This window comes from Microcaecilia unicolor, chromosome 8, assembly GCF_901765095.1.
Source record: "Microcaecilia unicolor chromosome 8, aMicUni1.1, whole genome shotgun sequence".
Taxonomy (NCBI): domain Eukaryota; kingdom Metazoa; phylum Chordata; class Amphibia; order Gymnophiona; family Siphonopidae; genus Microcaecilia; species Microcaecilia unicolor.
The window spans coordinates 181,230,939-181,247,052 of record NC_044038.1 but is presented as its reverse complement, the minus strand read 5'-3'; the positions used below and the strand labels follow the sequence as shown (position 1 = coordinate 181,247,052).

Here is a 16,114-nt window from a genome sequence, read left to right as displayed (position 1 = left end):
TTCAGACAATCAGGTTGTCATGTACTACATTAACAAGCAGGAGGGCACCGGATCTCGCCCCCTGTGTCGGGAAGCCGTCCAGATGTGGCTTTGGCTTGCCGTTTCGGAATGTATCTCCAAGCCACGTATCTGGCAGGCGTAAACAGTCTGGCCGACAGGTTGAGCAGGATCATGCAACCTCACGAGTGGTCGCTCAACTCGCACATAGTGCGCAAGATCTTCCAAGCATGGGGCACCCCTTGGTGGATCTTTTCACCACTCAGATCAATCACAAGGTCCCTCAGTTCTGTTCCAGACTTCAGGCCCACGACAAACTAGCTTCAGATGCCTTTCTCCTTCATTGGGGGAAGGGCCTTCTGTATGCATATCCTCCCATACCTCTGGTGGGGAAGACTTTGCTGAAACTCAAGCAAGATTGCGGAACCATGATTCTGATTGCTCCATTTTGGCCGCGTCAGATTTGGTTCGCTCTTATTCTGGAGTTGTCCTTCGAAGAACCGTGGAGATTGGAGTGTTTTCCAACCCTCATCACTCAGAACCAAGGGGTGCTTCTGCATCCCAACCTCCAGTCTCTGGCTCTCATGGCCTGGATGTTGAGAATGTAGATTTCACTTCCTTGGGTCTTTCTGAGGGTGTCTCCCGAGTCTTGCTTGCTTCCAGGAAAGATTCCACAAAGAGTTGTTACTCTTTCAAATGGAGGATGTTTGCTGTCTGGTGTGACAACAAGGCCCTAGATCCTCTTGTCCTACACAGACCCTTCTTGAATACCTTCTACACTTGTCAGAGTCTGGTCACAAGACCAACTCCATAAGTGCTTTTCATTATCGTGTAGAGGGTAAGCCTATCTCTGGACAGCCTTTAGTTCGCTTCATGAGAGGTTTGCTTTTGTCAAAGCCCCCTGTCAAACCTCCACCAGTCATGGGATCTCAACGTCGTTCTCACCCAGCTGATGAAGCCTCCTTTTGAGCTGCTGAATACCTGCCATCTGAAGTACTTGACTTGGAAGGTCATTTTCTTGGTGGCTACTTCAGCTCGTAGAGTCAGTGAGCTTCAAGCCTTGATAGGCCATGCTTCTTATACTAAGTTTCATCATAACAGAGTAGTCCTCCGCACGCACACTAAGTTCTTGCCGAAAGTGGTGTCGGAGTTCCATCTGAACCAGTCAATGTCTTGCCAACATTTTTTCCCTGCCCTCATTGCACACATTGGACTGCAAGAGAGCGTTGGCCTTCTATGTGGAGCGGACAAACCCCTTCAGACAGTCCGCCCAAATGTTTGTTTCTTTCGATCCCAACAGAAGGAGTTGCTGTCGGGGAAACGCACCGTTTCCTTCACTTATGCCCAAGCTGGGCTTACTCTTGAGGGTCATGTCACGGCTCATAGTGTCTGAGCCATGGCAGCTTCGGTGGCCCACTTGAAGTCAGCCACCAAGAGATTTGCAAGGCTGCGACGTGGTCATCAGTCCACACATTCACATCTCATTACTGCCTTCAGCAGGATACCTGACGCGACAGTCGTTTGGGCAGTCGGTGCTGCAGAATCTGTTTGGGGTTTAGAATCCAACTCCACCCCCCCCACCCCCCCCGGCCCATTTTTGTTCTGTTCCAGGCTTCACTCTCAGATGTTTCTTCGTAGGTCAATCCTTGTTATGGCCTCGCCATTGCGAGGCCCAATTGACCTTTCTTTGTTGTTTTGAGTGAGCCTGGGGGCTAGGGATACCCCAGTCATGAGAACAAGCAGCCTGCTTGTCTTCGGAGAAAATGAAGATACATACCTACAGCAGGCTGATTGTTCTCACATACCCGCCTGCCTCCCCTTTAGAGTTGTCCTTATCCTGTTTGCTTTGTTATCGAACTAATCGGGACTCTCGCGTGACAGGCGGGAAGATGGCCGCGCGTTCGAAGGCTCTAACAAACTTTTGTTGCTAGGAAGATTTCCGTGCCTCGGGGCTGCCATGGACGTCACCCAGTCGTGAGAACAATCAGCCTGCTGTCCTCTGAGAATACCTGCTACAGGTATGTATCTTCATTTTCTCCGAAGACAAGCAGGTATATATCTTCATTATACTGTAAAACAATAGTCAAACTAAAGAAACAATGTACAGACAGAAATAACATGAAGAGAAATTTAACAAGGTCAGTGTAATTCTAAATCCACTGTGAATGTGCACAGTGATCTAATGCGCTGTTATGGAAGAAGAATGGACTGTATCCATTAGACCAGTTGATACATCAGGAAATAGTAGAAAGTTTAGAAGTGGTAAGCTATAAGCACAGAAGTACATAAGTAATGCCATACTGGGAAAAGACCAAGGGTCCATCGAGCCCAGCATCCTGTCCACGACAGCGGCCAATCCAGGCCAAGGGCACCTGGCAAGCTTCCCAATGTACAAACATTCTATACATGTTATTCCCGGAATTGTGGATTTTTCCCGTCCATTTAGTAGCGGTTTATGGACTTGTCCTTTAGGAAACCGTCCAACCCCTTTTTAAACTCTGCTAAGCTAACCGCCTTCACCACTTTCTCCGGCAACGAATTCCAGAGTTTAATTATACGTTGGGTGAAGAAAAATTTTCTCTGATTTGTTTTAAATTTACTACACTGTAGTTTCATCCCATGCTCCCTAGTCCTAGTATATTTGGAAAGCGTGAACAGACGCTTCACATCCACCTGTTCCACTCATTATTTTATATACCTCTATCATGTCTCCCCTCAGCCGTCTCTTCTCCAAGCTGAATAGCCCTAGCCTCCTTAATCTTTCTTCATAGGGAAGTCGTCCCATCCCCGCTATCATTTTTGTCGCCCTTCACTGCACCTTTTCCAATTCTACTATATCTTTCTTGAGATGCGGCGACCAGAATTGAACACAATACTCAAGGTGCAGTCGCACCATGGAGCGATACAACGGCATTATAAAATCCTCACACCTGTTTTCCATACCTTTCCTAATAATACCCAACATTCTATTCGCTTTCCTAGCCGCAGCAACACACTGAGCAGAAGGTTTCAGTGTATTATCGACGATGACACCCAGATCCCTTTCTTGGTCCATAACTCCTAACGTGGAACCTTGCATGACGTAGCTATAATTCGGGTTCTTTTTATAGTTCATTACTCCTGGCCAAGGGAAGCTTTCAAAAACAAGTCTGTTAAAATTGCAATATACTTAACAGCTGCTTTGAAGAAAGAATTACTCTACAAGATGTGATAAATCTTTGTAATGGATTGTTTTGAGCAGTATATTGGAAGATCTGTTGGCTTGTAACAGGGCATAATGGATGGAACTGCTAAAGCCAAACTCATCAATATTGTCTAAAAGATTTATAATGCATGATACTTAACCTGAAGCCGTTTTCCATAAAAGGTGAAGGAAAATTGCTGTTTTATTGGTGGTATTTGGAATTTGCTAATCGAGTCGATGAAAAAATCTAGTCTGTTAAATTACAGGCCCTGAAAGAAAGTCAAGCACAATCACCTGCTCATTTCCTTGCTAGTGTTTTCAGTACCAGTCTATTCTTAACTACTGAAGTTGTTGGCTATGACATAGGCATACCCCTGACATACTTTAATCATGCCAAGTAGAATAAATTACAGGGTTAAAGATGTCCATTCAAGAAGTGTTTGCTGATGAGATGGTTAGTCATACTAGTGCCTAGATTCCATCAAAGACTAATCAGTAGCAGCATCTGTACCTGTAGAAAGAAGCATTTTCCTCCTTTGGACTAGTTGAGTCAGAGTTTAAAAATCATTCGAGAAGGCAGGGAAGATAGACTAAAAGGAAGGGAATAAAGATGTTTGCATAAACAAATTTTGTTTTAAATTTAACAAAAACTAACCAGATTTCAGTAAAGTTAAATATTTCAGGTTTATAACTATTTATCAAAGCAAAATTGCATAATCTTGATCTTTAGTTTTTGAAGAAAAATATCCATTACATAAGCTTTATTAACTAAAAGTTAACATGTTCTGGCTATGTTGTATTAAGGCAAAAATAACCAAAGATTCTCGAGATGTCCAGTCTAGGCTCATTGATAATTATGACTGGAAATGTAAAATGATTTGTGAAGCAAATGCATCAGTAAATTTTGGGAAAGAAAGCTCCATCTTGTCTGCTGGGGTGGCAGCAAAATTTGAGGAGAAAATGCTTTAAACTTATACACCACATACCTACTAAAAATGGGGAATGTTACATTTATTAACAGTTATTGATAGTAATAGTTTGAAGCTTTGATTTAATTCACTTGGGTATCCTTCCTGCTGTACTAGTCATTAAACTCGTATCTTTTGTGATCAGGCCTTGCCTCTTGTTGATGGAGACCCATTAAAGGAGCATGTCAAAAGCACAGGACCTGAGTGATGCAGGATTAGTGTTGTGTTTCTGCCAGGAAAGGAGTGACCTCTGTACTGTGCATTAGCAGTGTGGTGGTGAAGCTGCTGTGTTAATATAGGACTCAAGGTGTGGTGTACGCTTAACAGATAAGTTTCTTGGTGTGATCCTTTTTTTTTCTCTCATTTTGTTATAGGCAAACAGAAGGGAAGTGTCTGCCTCTTCCTCCCTGTTCACATAACCAAAGATTGATAGTTTGTTGCTCCTCATGCCATGGGTTTGCTGTTAGAAGTTGGGCCTTATTCCATAGGTTTGCCATTAGGAGAAGTTGGGTTAAGACTGTGTGTGACACACTGAAAAGATTGGAACCTTGGCCACCCTCAGTGGCCCTTTATTCCTCTGTAAGCAGGTGGTGATTCCATGTGTGTGAGGGACTGCCTAATGGTTGGACCAGCCCTGATGGAGAAGCTAGCATCTTGTACTTGAGATTATTTTTCTGTTTCATCACTTTGCACTTGTCCACATTAAATTTCCTCTGCCATTTAGATGTCTAGTTCCCTAGTCTTACAAGATTCGGCAAATACTCATTATCCTCTGTTTTCCATACATTTTATGCTCAAATACACTCCTATCTCCAGGTGAATATATTTTACAAGATTCGGCAAATACTCATTATCCTCTGTTTTCCATACATTTTATGCTCAAATACACTCCTATCTCCAGGTGAATATATTTTACACAGGTCCCAGTAGAGCCTTTTGGGGCACTCCACTATTGATAACTTTTCTATATGTATGTGACAGTTTAGTTCTCTTCTGCTTTATCTTTTAGCCAGTTTTCAATCCACCAAAGGGCAGAGCCTCCTTTCCTATGATAAATTCCTTAGAACCTCTCATGAGTTACTTTGTCAAATATTTTATCAATTGGCACAACTTTATCCACTTGTTCTATGCTTTTAAAACAAAAGTTCCACAGCAGGTCTTTTATCCTGTTTGACTTGATCCCATCCTTACAATTTGACCCATGCTATAATATCAATATAATTGTAACATATCATAACATACCATTGATTGTCCTTCCTCCCAGTCTCCATGATACCTGTTATGTCTGCATTTTCATTTAGTGCAATACATTTTAACTCTCCAGTCTTAATTTTTTTTTTTTTAATGTTACTGGCAATTCAGTACAGCCAGGTTAAAATGTTTTGTATTCACTGCTTTCCTAACAGTTGATGTGGGGTGCAATTTTTAACCTCCTCCTCTTAAGGATCTTCATTGGTTACCTATCAGTGAAAGAATTTCATTTAAGCTCTGTATTCTTGTTTGTCAGATTCTTTATGGCAGGGGTAGGCAACTCCGGTCCTCGAGAGCCGCAGGCAGGTCAGGATATCCACAATGAATATGCAGGAGATAGATTTGCATACCATGGTGGCAGTGCTTGCAAATCTATCTCATGCATATTCATTGTGGATATTCTGAAAACCTGACCTGCCTGTGGCTCTCGAGGACCAGAGTTGCCTACCCCTGCTTTGTGGTAGCTTACTACCATCTAGATAATCTCATATTACACTTCCCGAGTTGTAAAAACTTAACCTACAAAATTATCCATAATACTAATTTTTCTTGTCAAAGTACCAAACTCTGGAACGCATTACCCAAGTATATCAGACAGTCGGTTGGTTGGTTGGTTTATTTATTTGTTACATTTCTATCCCGCATTTTCCCACTTATTTGCAGGCTCAATGTGGCTTACATAGTACCATAAAGGCGATCACCAGTACCGGTTTGAACAAATACATAGTGAGGTTGTGATAGAGTAAAGTTCATGTGTGACAAGCACATAGGGAATCGTAAGGAGGAAGAGTTATGTCCAGTTCTAACTTTGGTTTCGTTATGTCGCAGGGTTAAGGCATTTAAGTTGGATTGTTAGGGTACGCCTTTTTGAACAAGTTAGTTTTTAGTAGTTTCTGGAAGTTTAGGTGGTCGTATGTTGTTTTCAAGGCACTTGGTAATGCGTTCCATAGTTGTGTGATTATATAAGAGAAGCTGGACCCATAGGTTGATTTGTATTTGAGGCCTTTGCAGCTTGGGTGATGGAGATTTAGGTATGTTCTTGTTGATTTAAATGTGTTTCTGGTTGGTAGGTCTGAGGTCTTTCATGTATCCCGGGGCTTCTCCGTAGATGATTTTGTGAACCAGGGTGCAGATTTTGAATGCAATATGTTCTTTGGGAGCCAGTGCAGTTTTTCTCGTAGTGGTTTGGCACTTTCAAATCTCGTTTTTCCAAATATAAGCCTGGCTGCTGTGTTTTCAGCTGTTTGGAGTTTCTTTATGATTTGTTCTTTGCATCCTGCATAGATTCCATTGCAGTAGTCCAAATGACTTAGTACCATGGATTGTACCAAGTTACAAAATATTTCCCTCGGGGTGGGGGGGAGGTTTCACTCGTTTGAGCTTCCACATTGAGTAGAACATTTTTCTTTGTTGTAGCTTTTACTTGGCTCTCTAGTGTGAGGTTTTGGTCGATTGTAACTCTGAGAATTTTCAAGCTGTCTGAGACAGGGAGGGTGTACTCTGGAGTGGTTGTGTTGGTGGGTTTGTTCGTGTTGTATTGGGATGAGACTGTTTTTTTCTGTGTTAAGTTTTAGTTGAAATGCATTTGCCCATGAGGTCATGGTGTTCAGGCTGAGTTTGATTTAGAAAAATCATGTTTGTAAGGGATGTAGATTATGTTGTTTAGAAGTTTACTTTTAAAGCCCACTTCTTTAGATCTGTGTTCTGCTAATATGAAAATTTTTTAAATAGTATTCTTAATATTGTAATGCTTCTTGGGAAAATTCAGGGTAAAAATATCATAATATAAACCATTTATATCTGTTCTTTTAAATACACAGGCACTACTTCAATCTGTCTTTCACAACCTCTTATCCAGGGTAATCTAACTTCAGTATTTTGCCAGTTATCTTTTAAAAGTACCTTACTCTGAACCATGCACTCAAAGCAACTGTAGACTTTCTCCTACAATCTAATTTAAATAGTTGCTGTATCTTTTTCTGATGTTAATGCTAGCAGTTTGATTCCACCCTGATTAAAGGTGAAGCCCATCCTTTCAGAATAAGCTCTCCTTTCTCCAGAGTGTGTTCCCAGTTCCTATCAAATGTAAATCTTCCTTGCACTATCTATATAAATAATTCTCACCTCAAACATTCTGAAGCTCACTCTGTGGCAGGGAAACACTGAAGCCCTGCACTGTTGAGGCTGTCAGCACCACTCACTGTCACTCATAGACCCGCCCTCAGCCACGCCCTTTCTGCACATAATTCGCAAACCCAACGTTCTAAATGAAGCTGCAACTTCTGTTTTGAGGTGGCATAGATCGGAATTTTCCCCCATGACTGACTGCCCCGCCCTCGCGTCACAGCGTTATGACGAGGGCGGGGCTATGACACTCAGCGAATCGCATCGCCTCACCCACTACTAAACCCTCCTCCACACATCTCCGGCACTCCCTCCCCCTCCCTCAGTCCCACCTCAGCTGTTTTAAACTGCAGGTCTTCAGGGTATCCCTTTCCTAACCACTCCATGTTACACCGGGTGAGCCTACCCGTCCTGTGCATCTGTGACTTCTCTAAACCTCCACACAGCAACTTCAAAATATGAACCTGTTTCCTAGCTCCACTACTCAGCCGGTCTTCGGAAAGGTAAACAGAAAAAGAAACTGAAGATGAAGCCCCCTCCCCCTTCAGCAAACTTCTCCCCATTAAGTTTCACAGCTCCACTTCTTAGCCGATCTGGGCCACTTGCCACTTTCCCTTCTACATCCTACAGCTGCCGGGAGCACTGACTCTGAGTGGACTACAGCATTTTTATTTCTTTTTCCCTGTTACCAGTTTTGTAAGGCAGGGTGAATGCTGGGTTCCCCGGGCCCAGAGAAAAAAAATAGTTTTTTTTTTTTTACGTCCAACAATTTTATTGGTTTTAGTTATCAATAGAAATCAAACAAAATAAAACATGGAAAAGAAAATAAGATGATACCTTTTTTATTGGACATAATACATTTCTTGATTAGCTTTCGAAGGTTGCCCTTCTTCCTCAGATCGGAAATAAGCAAATGTGCTAGCTGACAGTGTTTATAAGTGAAAACATTCAAGCATTACTGTGACAGTCTGACAGGGTGGGAGGAGGGGGGTGGGTAGGAAGTATGCATGGGGACATCAGAGCATATCATTGATATTCTAACAGGGTGGGTGTGGATAGGTGAGGGGAGGGTGATCAACAGAGACATACAGCTTTATGGTTTATAATGGGCTAGGAACCCCAGATCCTTGTTAAGTCCTTTCTGTTGGGTGTTAAAATATTCAATCATTCTGACTTCAAAGGTCTTACGTTCTTGTATGGTTTTAAAGTTACCTTTGAGGATTCTCACTGTGAAATCACTGGTACAGTGTCCTGGTCCTGTAAAATGTTGACCAACAGGCGTGGGAACCCTGCTGGCACCAGTATTGTTCATATGATGTCTATGTAAATTGAATCTTGTCTTAAGCATCTGGCCTGTTTCTCCAATATAGCATCCTTCGTTACATTTTTTACACTGAATGATATATACCACATTGGAAGATGAGCAAGTGAAAGATTCCTTTATGTTGAATATCTTTCCTTTGTGGATGACTTTGGGGTCCTGTGAAATATTTTGGCATAGTTTGCAACTGGATAAATTACAGGGAAGTGTGCCCTTCTGTTCCTTTTCAGTCTGTGAAGGAAGTTTACTTCTGATTAGCTTGTGTTTTAAATTGGGTGGCTGTCAGAAGGCCAGTACTGGTTTTACAAAAACCTAAACACTTTATCAAGTAATCATATCTATCACACACACACACACACTCTGTCACACTGAACTCTCTATCACACACTCTCACACACACTCACATTCAACTCTCTATCACACACTCTCTCACACACACTCACACATTCAACTCTCTCACACACACACATTCAACTCTCTCTCACACACACACTCACACACACTCACACACTCACTTTCACACACACTCTGTAAAACACACACATTCCGAGGAAAACCTTGCTAGCGCCCGTTTTCATTTCTCTCAGAAACGGGCCTTTTTTACTATTGTATCATAAATTGAAACTCTGGCACACTCACTGCCTCTGGAATCCTGCATATAGAACAGAGCATTTCTTGGTAGTGCTATCCTGCATGTTCTGGATTTTAACTTTCTCCCTAAGTCTAAACTTGGCATCCGCAGCCTTTATCCCACTCCTTCCTATGTCATTATACCTACATGTACCATAACTGGCTCCTCCCCTGTATTGCCTAAATTTCTATCTAGGTGACACAAGGTCTGCCTAGGCAGGTTACCAAGTAATCCTCCAACATCCGCCTGCATTCCTGATGGTCAAATCACTATCTACAATGGATGTCTCAGCCTTTCTTTCTTAGACATATACCCCTAGAGCCGACATTCTTGGTAAGAGCATATTGCGTCATCTGAAGGACCAGTCTTAGTTACAGCATCACTTCCTGGTACACCAAAGAGATGCTTTCCTTCTAGGTGATCTTCCTTCTCAGATGTAGCACAAAGACTACTGTTCCACTATTTCCCTTGAAGGTAATCTGACACTCTGGCCTTCAGTTGATAAGAGGTTATATGTATTTATTATGTACTCAGTGGAAAGATTCCTGGCTCTTAGCGAATCATGTCTGTCACACTTGGGGCAATCCATTCTTGTTACTGGACTGTTGCCTACATATCGGGATTGATGAGATGTTTAAAGTTGCTAAGGGAGTAGGGATCTTAAACTAAAAAGTCATAAATTGTAGTCCCTTTGCACATTATTAACAAATTACACCAAATACATTTAATTTATAGATAAGGGCAAAGTTATTTGTTGATGAAAATCCCTAACTGCCCTTTGAAAACAAAACAAAAAAAACATTTTCCTCCTGCCCTCTTAATTGGGGTAGCAACCTATAAATTAAAAAAAATGGTTGCTGTGAATACAAATTGGGGCGGGAAGAATGGTAGTAATCTTTACATACATAAGTATTGCCATACTGGAACAGACAAAGGTCCATCAAGCCCAGCATCCTGTTTCTAACAGTGGCCAATCCAGGTCACAAGTACCTGGCAAGATCCCAAAAAAGTAAAATACATTTTATGCTGCTTATCCTAGAAATAACAAACTGACTCTGAAGTAGAACCAAAGAAAGAGTAGTCCCGCTACGTGAGTGATCAGAAAGCTATTGCTAGTATTGGAGGAGGAGCCTCATAAATCACGCATCCAATTTCATCTCACCCTCCGGTGAATCACAGCTTGTGCATGTAATTATAATCACTGGCTCACCTACCTCCTTCCTCTTTTGCAATTAAAGCTATTCTATAATCACTTACTACTTAATACATAATACCTTGGATGGCTATGAAAAACGTATCTGTAGCAGCCGGCATGCCCTTTCCCCAGCAGGTCCCTGTTTCGCAAGACCGCTTTGTCAAGGGGATATCTTCACGCCTGACTGGTAAGTCTCATTGCTGCCTAGATGGCGCATAGAAGGCAGCAATGAGACTTACCAGTCAGGCGTGAAGATATCCCCTTGACAAAGCGGTCTTGTGAAACAGGGGCCTGTTGGGGAAAGGGCATGCCGGCTGCTACAGATAAGTTTTTCATAGCCATCCAAGGTATTATGTATTAAGTAGTGAGTGATTATAGAATAGCTTTAATTGCAAAAGAGGAAGGAGGTAGGTGAGCCAGTGATTTATAATTACATGCACAAGCAGCGATTCTTCGGAGGGTGAGATGAAATTGGCTGCGTGATTTATGAGACTCCTCCGATGATACTAGCAATAGCTTTCTGATCACTCACGAAGCGGGACTACTCTTTCTTTGGTTCTACTTCAGAGTCAGTTTGTTATTTTTGAAAGTATAAGTAGAAAATTGCCACATAGGTTTGACAGTGTATCCTAGAAATAAGCAGTGGATTTTCCCTAAGTCCATTTTAATAATGGTCTATGGACTTTTCTTTTAGGAAGCTATCCAAACCATTTTTAAACCCTGCTAATTGCTTTTACTACGTTCTTTGGCAATGAGTTCCAAAGTTTGTTCTGGTCACTCTTGAGGAGAACACGAAAAGGCAGTTTTTAAAGCTGTTCCAGGAAAAATAGTGTGTACTGTTAATTTTTGTGGTTTTCATGTTGCTTAGTCTTGCAAATGGCTGTCTGTGTAATAACTATGTAAAATTGTATGGTTTCTTACAATTCAAATAAACCATTATAACATATAACTTCTGATTTTTATGTTTTTGTACCAATTTTCTTTTTTTGATAAGGGGGAATAAATTTAAAATTTTAATAATTTTGTTCTCCAAGGATGAGCAGGATTACAGGTCTGCAATGCCAACCAGATGGAGCTTGCTTAGGATAAGCTTCCCTGAGCTCAAAGCTTCTGGAAGCTTTGTCATGCACATTCATCCCTTTCTGTCCTGTCATCACACAGGGCTGCCTCGGCTTTTCCTGTGACAGATTTTTTTTTTCTTGTGGCAGATCTTGGAATCATTTTTCTCTATGCCAGGTTTGCCATTTAAGCCCATTTGTGTGTGGCCTTCCTTCTTTTTTAGGTTCTCATCGCCACTTTTTAGTGGTATCTTGCTCAGGCTTTTCGTTGATTAGGCTTCAGCAGTAAGTTTCAAAAAGCCCAGATCAGACCAGGAAATGGTGATACTATAATAGCTCCCTTTTGGCAAAGGCAAGTCTCTGTCTCCTGCACTTCAGAATCTATCTATAAGAAAATTGGGGAATTGTCCAGAATTGATCATACAGGCCCAGGGGACTGTTGCATCTCCAAGTCCTTAGCCCTCACAGCTTGTAGAGACTGTAGAGAAGGGGTTACAGGTGCTCTGGACATCCCTGAAAACATGTTAGATTCTTATGACTTCTAGGAGACTCCAGTAGGTCTTCAGATGGAGGTTTTCATTTGGATGCAACCAGAAGTTTTAGATCATTCTTCTGTCCCACACAATAATAATTAAGATACTTATCTTCAACATCTCCTGGAGGTCAGTCTCAAAAGCCCATTAGGGTTTTACTCCTCTGTTTATGCAGGGCCAGCTTTTGTTAAAGGCTCCCTTCAAGCCTTCTACAGCATTTTGATATCTCAACACTGTTGTAGCCCAGGTACTGAAAACTCACTTTGAGCTGCTGCGTTCTTGTGAGCTGAAAGTCCTAACTTGGAAGGACTTGTTTTTTGTGGCAGTCACTAGCCCCAGGCTTTAGTGACTGATTTCACCTATATACTACATTTTTCAGCAATTGGATGGGTGAGCAAATCCTAAGTTCTTTCGGTGGTGGTGTCAGATTTTCACTTTAAATATTAGGACAACTGTCTGAGCCATGTGTGCACAATAGTAGAGTCTTATAAACCTTGGGATTACAAAAAAGACTCTGCCACCTACTTAGAGCAGACTGAAGCCATTAGAAAGGCACCTGGCTCTAACTGACTAGCAAATTGCAGTTCTTTCTTTTGTCAACTCTGGTCTGAGCTCAAGCCTTTCGAGGCTTGGTGCCAGAACCATGGCAATGGTAGTCCACTTAAGATTGGCCTCTGTGGAGGAGTCTTGCAGGGCTGTAACAGATTTTGGTTCATATATTCATATCTCCTTGTAGGGAAAAAGACCCCTAGCAAAGCAGATGGCAGTCTGTACTATATAATTTTTTTGAGGCTTTAGAAATCAACTGTCAGGCCTTTTTTTTTTTGTGTGTGTGTGTGTGCTAATGGCAGTCTTTAGTTGGGAATCCCACTTGTGAGGGCTTTATCCTGCTTATGCTCAGAGAAAGCCAAGTTGCTTACATACAGCAGGTATTCTCCATGGACATCTCCCCTTGGAGTTCTATCCTCAACTTTATAGAAACTGAAAAGTTCATATGTGATGACACAGCATGAGAAGGGATGCACAGGGATGCTAGTCTCAGCTTCAGGAAAGATTCTAAGCTGTGGGAAATGTTTCCTGTATGGGTTCCTTCTGGGTGATGTCACCCTTTTTGAGAGCTTTTTGTATTCTGCCATCCATAGAACACATGCTACAGATAAGCAACACAAACTCGTAAGAGAAAAAGGTTCCTTATGTTCGTTAAAGCTTTTAAAGCTATTGTGAAATTGTTAGCTTCTTATCCACACTTGCAGAGAGGCTTATCAGCATACAGTAGAAACATGTAAATACATTAGTACATATAAATGAAAATGAGTCAAGCCAATTTAATTGTATTGGCACCTATTCCTTTTTCTGTTCTTTGCCTCGTGGATTGAGCCACAAATGTAAAATTACAGAATTCCATTTAATACAGTGATGTCACATTGTTTGAACATTGCTGAGCTTCGGTGTAGAGCTGGTCGTCTTCTACTGGATGAAAATTGCTAGGTTTTGTTATGGATCAGAGCTTTGACATTTCATACCCATTAGGCCATGCAGCAGATTTTCCCAAATGTGAACTGGCTGCTGCAGCGTTTTCCTAAATTTGAAAGAAAACTGATGGGCAAATCTCCCCCCCCCTCCCCCCACCCCTTCGGGAAATTAGGAAATAAATACTAAGTTAAAAACAGTTTAATTGCCCTGATGTGTGTTGCTGCTTTCTCTTCAACTTCTGGGAATGTTCACCGGGCTGCTGTCTGAACTTTCATAAGTAGTGTTTTGAAAGTTTTTGGTGTTTGGGTGTATTTGGTGATGTTTCTTACATTTGTCAGTGAAATATCTTTGTCTTTTTCTTCCAGGGTTTTGAACATAACGAGGAACTGATGATGCAGAGCGAATGATTGGAACAGGACTTGTCACTCCCTAAATCTAGAAGTTTTAGTGCATATGTACATTCGCCAGTTGCTGTGGGCAACCATTTTACTTCGTGTAAAGAACTTAATTTCAGTATAAACTGGCTCTATGCGGTGCGGGTGGTGCCACCACTGTTAATTGTGAAGATTACTGAGATAGTGAAACGTGTCCAGTTTTTCTATTGCATTTTTCCAAGTGGAAAACCTGAGTGATGGAGAAAATTGTGCATATGCCAATTTATGCAATTTTGGGGGGTGGGGTTACCATGTTGAACTTGGCTTATATTCAGATTTTGGAAGAATGGCATGAGCAGTCTTCAGCAGCAGTTGACTACTTGTAAACATTCACAGTTGAACAAGTGTTTTCCTAGTTCTCCCTCCCTGGGTTATTTGAAAGTTCTACACTTAAAACATTCTTAAGAGCTTGGCTTCTTGTGTCTCATACTTAGCCAGCTGGTATGGTTAATAACCAAAGATTCCAGTTCTGAAGCATACAGAAGAACTCTGCCCGCTTTTCTTGTGTTCTAGAAATAACAGCATCTGAAAGCGAAGACTGAGAAAAATGCTAGTGACTACTAGGCTATCTTTAGGACTCTGCATTGGCTATAATGTTCTTGGTATAAAAGGATAAAGTATATGTCACAATCTAGTTAACATCTTACAAATGAAACCTTGTATGTAAGTTGCTTAGATAAATGTAATCGCTGTAACTCTATCTGGGAATATTTTTTGTTTTTATTTTGAACAAGAGCTCTTTTGTTTACAAGTTCATTAAAAACTAAAATCTTTCTGTAAGGAAATAAGATTTTTTTTTATTGCCTTGTTAATTTTGCTATATACAAAAGCAAAATCAATACCCACTTATTTTTTTAAATAGAAGATTTCAAGGCCAATCATTAAACATGTTCTGTTTCTTTGCAAATGATTTTAGATTTATATTGATGTCTTTGATAGAATACTAACTTTTTGGTTTAACTTCTTGGAGTTGAGGGAGAGATGGTCATCGCTGGTTTAGTCCTCGACCGATCCCCTTCAAGAATTGCATCCAGCCCCTTTCAAACCCCAGTGTATTTTCTGTTTATGGACTCCCTGCAGATAACTGTTGCTCTGCCAGTATCTGGCATGACTCTAAGGCATGGCCGTCTGTATGCAGAAGGGGGGTGTTAACAAGATTGTCAGGTGGGCATGATCAGACAGACTTTGATTTACAGGCAGCAGTGCTTCATGTAGCTGTCCAAAGCTGTCTTTCTCTTGAACCCATCTGAAAGAAGCATACTTTTGCTGGTAATTCTCTAATAGTGTAATTTATTCCTTTTTAGCATGTCTGAATAAATTAAAATTTTGTCTGAAAATGCCCAATATTGTGTACATTTTTTTTAGTATGGTGAAAATTATAAATTGTCAAGTGCTTTGCCGGGTTTTTTTTTTTTTCAGGTTCACAGCATAAGAGTGCCTTAAAGGGCAATTTCTGTACATGCAGTTCACCATTAACTTTGGAAAGCAAAAATTCTGTATGTATGACAAAGTATGCTTCTGTGACGGGGAAGAATAAAATTGACTCTTCCTACAGGCAATTTCTTATAATTTTTAAGACATAAATGTTAACCCTAAGTTTTTACAGATCATTGCCAAGGAGGAATGCAAGAGCATTGATAGGAGGAGCCTCTCTGAAATCTTCCTCTGTACAGTAAGAATCTATTCCTTACATTAGCCTGAGATACTTGAATTACATGGAGCAACACAACTCCAGGTCGTGTGAAGTATGAGCTGCCATGCTTTTGTTCCATCCCACCCCTCAATAGCATAGAGTAAAAATGTGGTGACAGATGAGGCCCATCTGGTGGGCCTATATTGTTTTGTATTGGCATATTTGATTTAAATCATTATTTAGAAAGATTGTGTAGGTATTTTCTAGTGGCAGTGCATTCTTGTTGCTTGATAATTTAACAGTACCCAGATA

General features: G+C 41.1%; 1 protein-coding gene across 4 annotated transcripts in view; it reads left to right on the top strand.

The window, feature by feature from the left end:
- The window catches only part of CSNK1A1 (casein kinase 1 alpha 1), a 108,455-nt gene extending 92,727 nt beyond the window's left edge, over positions 1 to 15,728 (top strand). For all 4 annotated transcript variants that reach the window (XM_030212390.1, XM_030212393.1, XM_030212394.1 and 1 more), the window contains one exon: positions 14,101 to 15,728. In XM_030212390.1, coding sequence (XP_030068250.1) covers positions 14,101 to 14,108 — 8 coding nt within the window. In that variant the 3' untranslated portion in view covers positions 14,109 to 15,728. The remainder of the gene's footprint in view (positions 1 to 14,100) is intronic.
- The last annotated feature ends 386 nt before the right edge of the window (positions 15,729 to 16,114 follow it).